This window comes from Dermacentor variabilis, chromosome 6, assembly GCF_050947875.1.
Source record: "Dermacentor variabilis isolate Ectoservices chromosome 6, ASM5094787v1, whole genome shotgun sequence".
Classification (NCBI taxonomy): Eukaryota; Metazoa; Arthropoda; class Arachnida; order Ixodida; family Ixodidae; genus Dermacentor; species Dermacentor variabilis.
This window is the reverse complement of record NC_134573.1, coordinates 130,223,700-130,231,937: the sequence shown is the minus strand read 5'-3', so window position 1 is coordinate 130,231,937 and position 8,238 is coordinate 130,223,700. Positions and strand designations below refer to the sequence as shown.

At 52.0% G+C, this 8,238-nt stretch overlaps 1 protein-coding gene across 2 annotated transcripts; it reads left to right on the top strand.

Moving 5' to 3' along the window:
* Nucleotides 1-498: 498 nt before the first annotated feature.
* On the top strand, nt 499-7,739 carry LOC142585235 (uncharacterized). 2 transcript variants are annotated; one of them, XM_075695831.1, is made up of 3 exons: nt 499-602; nt 1,852-4,365; nt 6,168-7,739. In XM_075695831.1, the coding sequence occupies exons 1-3, from the start codon at nt 525-527 to the stop codon at nt 6,735-6,737; spliced, it is 3,162 nt and encodes a 1,053-aa protein (XP_075551946.1). In that variant the 5' UTR covers nt 499-524; the 3' UTR covers nt 6,738-7,739. The 2 variants fall into 2 exon arrangements, with proteins under 2 accessions (XP_075551946.1, XP_075551947.1); XM_075695832.1 differs by lacking the exon at nt 499-602 and adding an exon at nt 734-1,100.
* Nucleotides 7,740-8,238: the final 499 nt, after the last annotated feature.

The window sequence follows — 8,238 nt, the reverse complement described above, 5'->3', positions numbered from 1 at the left end:
AGAATGGTGCACGACGCTGCTTCTCATAAAGCAAAACACCGCTGTGGCGAGTCTCCTTGGCGCTTTATTTTTATTCTGCTGCCTTTTCTATATATCTCCATACTCTCTATTGGGAAGGTGCACACGAATTCACGGGCACCCCGCTAAACGCTGTACACAACTGCATTCTTGCGCGAACAAGCACACACAACTCGCGGACAAAGCAGATGGGAAGACGGACCGTTAAAAATAAAAGTGGGACAAGCTTATGATCTGAAGCACAGAGTTACGAGACGCAAACCGTATATGCGATTCCAAGCAGTGAAGAGGTCACCAGCTAACACGCACGAAACGCGCACCGGCCCTTCATCGCGGGCACGTCTGTCGGTTCGCACTTTGATGCCGGGAAGTTGCATCGAGTCCCTGTCATTGATGTACTACGTACAACAGGTACGACGACGAAATGGAAGCGCTATAGAGAATGCGATCGGTGCTATACGTGGCACACATTACCTTTTGCGCTTGACCTTCTTGAGCAAGTTGTAATGGCTCTCTCTCTCTCTTTTCCCCCTTCTGTCCACGCAGGTCCTCTCCTGTGGTTACCGAATGGCGCAGAAGCACAGGTAAGCGGAACGACACGTTTCCGGTCTTGGATTCAACTCCCGTATAGCCAACCAGTTTAGCCACGTAGAAATTACTTCCTATACTGGGCAAAAGTTTTGATGGAGCCGTAAACGAACGCCACCACAGACCAGAATTTAAAGCGCTTCTAGGGGGCAACCGTCTTCTTGTCGGGGACAGCGAGAACTGGCGTAGAGAACGAAAGAACAATCCGCGATAGCGGTCAGCCTGTTCTTATCGCATGCTTACCGCCAGTGCTCGTTGGCACTGGCTTTGTCACAGCAGCTGTCCCGTCATCAGACCCGCCGCAGCCCATCCGCGCGAACTGTGCCTTAAGCTGGCGACAATGATTCAGGAATACAGTGTAACACGGCTCGAACGTTTGCAGAAAAAGCTGTCGTGATGCATCTAGTCGGGATTACAGCCGAGTTTACGAGCACCGGTACCCACTGAACGATATACCACGGCTGTTGGTCTACACAAGAACTTGATTTGCCTACGTAAGTTTTATCGCTGCATATGACTCATAAGGGTTGGTTCCCGCTTATATGCGCTAAACGTACTAGTGATGCGCGTATACAGCGAGCTTACAAAGGTCCCTGTCTGGAAACACGCAGCCACGCGGCGCTGCCTGCGTCTCTGTTCGTTTCGCTTCTTGTCTCACCTTTTGCGCTGAATATAGAAGGGTGTTCATTTTTATCTCTACGAACGTAGGTTACACCATACTGCGCACAACACCTCCGCCAGAGAGGGGGCGTGCTAAGCATTATGTGCACCTACGAGTTTCGCAGAGACTTCCAAACAGCTTCCTAGGAGCAGCCTGTTCCTATCATTACTCCCACAGCAGTTTCCAGTGCTGTCTCCAACTGAGAATTCGTGTGCACTCTAAATGTTTATTTCACTTTTCGGGGTGCTGATTTGTCCCGCGGCTAACAGACTTACCGTTAAGGGATAAGATAGAAACGCTGATGGGGGGATAAACGAAATAAGATTTACTACTTCTATCTGCCAAACTTGTGTAAGATAGTTCGGTGCGTACGAGGCGTTCAGAATTAGTGCGCAGTTTTCAATTAACCAAGGTTTCTCTAATCGCAGGTGTAGTTTGAGCTCGCTGTCGTGTACAGTAACGTTATGTAATGCCTCAACAGTAAGTGTGTTAGCTATGAGACACCAGCACCTATGAGGGTGCAAAAATGTTTACTGCGTGCTCTGCCTGACGAGTTTCTCATTCGTGCGCGTGCCACTGCGCAGCTCATCAAGCTTCCGAGGCTCTCCGGCCGGCTGCGGCTACCTTTCTTCCGCAAGGAGACGACGAAGCCGCTTCAGAGCGGGCAAAACATGGAGACCGACCTGACCAACTTCCTCCAAAACGGCGCGCAACCGGGCATGCCCACGTTGCACAAGCTCCTCCTGAAGCAGTACTCCACGCCTCCGATGCACGGCGGAGGCAACGCGCCCCAGGCAAGCCACATGTACCCATCCTCGATGCCTTTCGGCATGCCCAGGCTGCCAGCACCCACCTCGGTGAGGCCCATGATTCACCCGCCCCCTCCTATGCCGATGTACCCGATGCCCCATCACATGGCCGGCTTCCATCCAATGAGACCGCCGTACTACCCACGACCGGGAGGCATGATGCACGGCATGCCGCTGCCGTCATCGCCGTTCGGCGTACTCCCGCCTCCGCCGAGCCCGCGGCCGCCTCCGCCACCGCCTCCCAAGGTCAACAAGAGGCCGGGGCCGGGGCCCAACGTGGTGTTCGCTGATAAAGAGCCGCAGGGTAGCGACGGCAACTACGAATCGGGTGAGATTGAAGACGAGACGCCCATCATCATACGCGGCCGCAAGCACCACGGCAAGCGGCGGCGGCCCATTGTCATCGAGGAGGACGTGTCCAGCGAGGAGGACGACACGACGAGGCCCATAGTGCTGCGCGGCCGCAAGCCGTACCGCAGCCGTGGTCGACGTCCGCCGTTCGCCGACGACAACGACGAGCGGGACGAACCGGCGTACCCGAGTCGTAAGAGACCTGTCACTTACATCGAGGAGCTGTCCGACTCTCGGCCGTACGGCATGCGGGGAGACGGCGGCGGTGGCGGCGGTGGATTCGAGGACGAGGTGCCCAAGCCTTCCGGTAGCTTCCTGCACGATATCAACACGGGACCCAGGGGCATCCTGCGATACAATCCCAACTCGGGACGCTTCTTTCACCAACCAGCGGACAGCAGCCGCTTCGACACGCTCATGGCGTCAGAGCAGCGAAATAGTCCAAGAGCCACGAGTTCGCCGGGGTTTTACACGGGTTCGCCCGGCAGCGTGATTCATGACTTCAGCAGTATGATATCCCACCAGAGGCACCAGGACTTCTCGGGGCTCCTCGACGAGCCCAAGATGGTCCTCTCGCCGCACATCGACGCTGTCACGTCACTCAGGGACAGACACGAGGCGTCCAGCTTCTTCCCGAACAAGCTTGAGTCTCAGCCGCCGCCGTCGCCAGGCAAGGACATGCAGCCCATAGTGTTCCACCTCCCCAATAAGGCACCTTCTAATCGCGAAAAGTACGTTCAAGCGCTTATAGTTCCCATCCAAGGAAACATGGATCAAATGGCTGAAGAGACGTTCAATAAGGCCACCAGCAATCGCGTCCTTATAAGCCCCAGAGGACAGTCTTACGTGATATTGCCGCCGAGAAACCAAGGTCTACAGGACAAGCAGCAGAAGGAGGCAGGTCCTATGACCGACTCTTTCGAGCAGGAAGGGCATGTTAGACAAAGCGGCCCGGTCGCAGCCCAGTCCTTTATGCCAGTTACGTACGTGAGGCCGCCCAGTGGATTGGATTCCTCGGACAACAGGATTCAGCCCACTTACCACCCTGTCGACGGTACACAAAACTACGCGCAGCCCACGGCTATCCGCATTCTCGTGAGGAATCCCATAGACGGCACCAGCAAGGAAGTATTCTCCAGCACTATAAATGCCGGGGGTCCGTACCATCAAGTCGGAGGGGAACCGCAGTACAGTACTGGTAGATACAGCTATGGCCCCGGGAACGACCAGAACAGGAGTAAGGTGGTCATCATCGCCCTTCCAAGAAGCGAACAGAACAGAGGCACGCAGGGGATGGGCTCTCCAAATTCACGTTCGAGCCCCGCTGTAAATACTTACTATCAGGCGACAGCCCTCAACAAACGCTTGCCAGCTAGTTCGACCGAGACGACAACACCAGTGCCTAGAGTGCACAACGATCACCGACCAACATCCCAGTACCTCCCACCGAAAGTGCCTTACGACGTCGTCGCTCCGCAAAGTCCCGCGTCGTTCGGTTCGCCCAACAGCAAGCTGAAGACTGGCGATTTGGGCAAGACAGGGTACAACTCGGCGTCTGCGTTTTACGAACCGGGTAGGCTACGGCAACAATCTCATCACAAGCCGAAACAGACTGCGTCGTCTTCGAACCACGCCAGGAGGGCGCCGTCCACCTACAGCTACTACCGGCAACAAATAACTCCGGCGCCATCCTCGTCTTCGGGCCTTGGTGCTGCGGCCCAGAGACGTGCGACTCATGTCTCCCAGTACGCCAGGCGAAAGTACTCCTCCGCGTCGGACGGTTTGCTGAGCGAGTTGCCGTACGGCTCGGGCTACCCTACTACTGTGCTGGGCAACGCTCCGCAGGAGTACCCGGCCCTGGCGAAGATCCCAGAGACGACTTTCAGTTGCCACAACAAGGTCCCCGGCTACTATGCCAGCACCGAGCACAGGTGTCAGGTATGTACCTCCATTCGAAGGGCCGTTTGCAGTGAAATAGTGTATGATGTTAGAAAAAGTCCTGATAACACGCTGGATATTTTGTAAATGTCCGAATACGTTACTGTTTTATTGCATTCTACGAGAAATAAAGATAGAGAGAAAAAAATTATAAATGAAAGGCAGATAAGTTAGCAGGGACTGAGCCCTGTTGACTACCCTGAACTAGGAGAAGGGGAAAGAAGGGCAATATTAAGAGGACAGAAAGTTGATTGCTTGTTCACTTGAGCCACCTACTTAATGGAAATTCTCAGCGAAGTGTTAAAGATGGTCACTCTGTCTGGTAGCCTTCAGGAATCGCAGCAGCGCTTTGTGGCCTTCCGAAGCTCGATCTGATGGGCGAGACAGCATATCGTACGAAAAAAAAAAAAATACAGTACGCGTTTCAGATTGATACACAAAATTCTGTTCGCGATGATAGCATTTTGGAAGCTCGATGCAGGGTCATTTAAAAACGAATTACTTGTTCCTTGCTGTGCTATTCGGCAAGTTTTCTTCAGAAATCTAATTATTGCACTTCGCTAACTTCCTTTGGCGTAGCTATGTGGAAGTCCCCGAATGACATGAATTTAATATCAATTTGTTTTGCAGCTGTCATTGGGATACTGTAGCGCCAGCATAATAGTATTAACCGTAATAGGCTCATTTCATCCGCGAGCTGTTTTTTTTTCTTTGAACTCCAGTTAGCAATAGGTGGCATAAACGATCGACGCATAGATGAATTACTAAGAAATATATGAGCTTTGGATAAGCTAATACTAATAACTGTGTCTATGGCCTTGTATCATATCTTGAACGCATTTGCAACGCATAATGGAAGGGCGGGTTATTAACGATTCCTATCGTATTCTGATGTCCCTAAAATTTTTTTACTTCACCTCATACATACCTTAGAACATAGAAAGTGAAGTGCTTAACACAGGTATTGCTCTAGTCATCATAAGCAACATATTTCGAGCAACAAGCACTAAAACGTATATTCAAATGTCATGCAGCAATTTTTACGTTTCGCGGTTTTCTGTAGCAAGGCGCTGACATACACTTCAGCGCTTTGTGGGTTCATCCAACCCTGTAGCCATCAGCAACGTCAAGTGAAGTGGTGTACTTTTAACGCCAAATCACTCACCACGTCGGATCGCCTTGAGTACGAGAATTAATTCATGAGTATGCGCAGTGAAATTTTCCTTCGGAACTTCTGCGCACTTATTTGTCAACCTTGGAACTTCCAAATTTGGAGTGCATACAATAAATATGCGAGCACTAGAAAATTATTTTGGTGAGTATACGCAAATGAAAAAAAATCACTGTTTCGTTCTATAGGGCCAAAGAGAAAGCAAGAAAGAAGGCATGGAGGTCAACCAGACAGGCGTGTGGTTTGCCAAAGATCTTGGGGAAAGCTTCGTGGCGATAGCTCTCGAGAATCTCACTTCTAAACGCAATGCCAGGGCTAATGACTACATGCGAGTTCTTGATTTGGTGTTAAGTGCCGTAACTGTTACATTCTGAGCTTTGAGATGGGTAGAGCCGAGTAATCAGTTAGTCATCTCAGAAATTTAGAAGCAAGAATGTGAAGGGGGACGCGGTGAAGGGAAAGGTCGCTGTCCCAATCTGGCACTGTCTGCCCCTACAGGCAACCTGCCACATATTGCAGTGAGGGTCAAGTCGACAAGCAATATTAACGCCCGTGGTACACAGCAGTGCAAAAGAAAACAGGCGCAAGCGTACAAAACTGTTTCGTTCCTTTTGCGCATTTCCAAACCTAGGTGTACCACCACTGCACGACCGCCGGCTCCCTGCAGACCTTCCTGTGCCCCAACGGCACCGCCTTCAGCCAGCAGTCGCTGGTGTGCGAATGGTGGCACGACGTGTCCTGCCCGCCCGACGCCAAGACGCAGCCCGTCAAGGAGTCCTCCTTGCAGAGCCTCACCGACGACGTCGGATACCCCGTGTACAGGTGGCCCACCCGAACGCAGCAGCCGCAGCAGCGACCGCTGTCGCCTCCCGCAGTGCGCCAGCCCACCACGACTCAAGCTCCGCAACCCCCCAGCTACAGCAGTTCCGTCAGCTTCAGCGTCGCCGCCGGCACCAAGGCCCACACGCTGGCGCCTTACACCGGCAGCGAAGCAGGAGCGTCTACGGAGTACGCACTGGGCAAGCTACAGAATGCAACCCTGACTTTCCAAGCCGGAGACCGAAAAGTCGTGCGGGCACGAAAGCTGGTGACGAAGATGCGAGGGTCCGTGGCGTCGCAAGGAAGCGGCGGACAGAAGCGACAACGGAGCACGACACAGTCCACGACGCAGTCGCCAGACGCCAAATCTAGCGCGGAGTGACCTCCACTCGAACAGTGAACGTCGCCCCAATGGAAGCTAGGCGACCCAAGACGGAGGACAGACACGATGCGACAGAAGGACCCCAGAATACCACAGCAACAGGGCGCAGCAACCAGACCTCCAACATGCCAACTTGGCAAGAGTGTCCCGCGTATACTGTGGCTGGCATACACGTCGCGCTCCGCACGAACGCTAAAGTGCTGGGAAACACGAACTGATTCTCTACAAAATGGTCGAGCAATATGAGTTGATGCACCACCACATTTTCCGGTCTACACTTCGCACCTAGCGTGTAGTTCTCACGTGCGATTTTTGGCTGAACTGTTTGTCGCCCGTGTAAAAAAAAAAGATAATTGTGGACCCGGTATCGTTAAAACAGTCGTGGTATTACGTTGCCGACGTATTCAGGACACGTTACATTCGAGCTTGCCCCGAGTAAGAGAAGTGCCGCTGAGTGAGAGAGTAGTCCCGGCAGGCTTCGCTGTGTGAAGTTATCTTGATGTTTCATCTTTGATCTTGACGTGATCACGAATTGTCCGCACCGCGAGTAACAATTTTTGAACATACATAGTGCCAGGATCGTAGACCGGAAAATATGGTACCTTCGAAAGCAGAAAAGGCTGCACAGAGAGGAAAACAAGGGACGGGGTAGATGAGGGGTGGTTGGGCTCGTGCGAGTGCAAAAAAACTGCAAGGAATCCATGAGTGCACACTCACTTAACCCGGTGTTTGTGGCCGGCCATGGCCGCCTGTGAAACGAGACGACGACAACGAGCTGAAGCAAGCCCTGCTGCCGAGCCGACTCCTTCAGCATTAACACTGCCGGATTGACACCTGCGGTCCGTATACTGCTGGGCAGGACTCAGGACCGCAGGTCACCTTTTTTTTTTCTGTCTCTCTCTTTGTACATAACAGTACTCTCCTGACCTCATATTTCAGTATTTGAGCGAAAGAAGCCTTTATTTTTGAGCGTTTTTGTTTAATAAAGATGTATTTAATTAAAGAAAACAGGGAAAGAAATCCGCCGTTTCATGGTAGTACATGAGACAGCGCATATAGGGATGCCCGTAGGACCGTTCACCGAGCCATGACAACGGCAGCCCACAGAGTTTATCTTCACAATCATCAAGTGACGCCTGTGCGGACACCACGAAACATACGGTAAGAGAGATGTGATAAAGTAAAGCAGGGAGGTTAATCAGCCTGAGCCCGGTTGGCTATCCTGCACTTGGTAAAGAGAACTGAAGGATCAGAAGGAGAGAATTTTAAGGTATGCACATACGCAAACGCAATGAAGCCTTCACCGTTCAGTTCATAACAAGCGGTCGCATAGGCTGGTGCTCATGCCTTACCGCTAGAAATGCGCTCATTTCGGTGGTTTTATGCTTTAACGTTTTATTTCAAGACGTAGCATTCACGACGTACATCGTGATGCAGAAAATTATAGTCTGATTTATTACTGGTGTTTTGAATGCATGTAATGGAGTACTAATTTGATAGG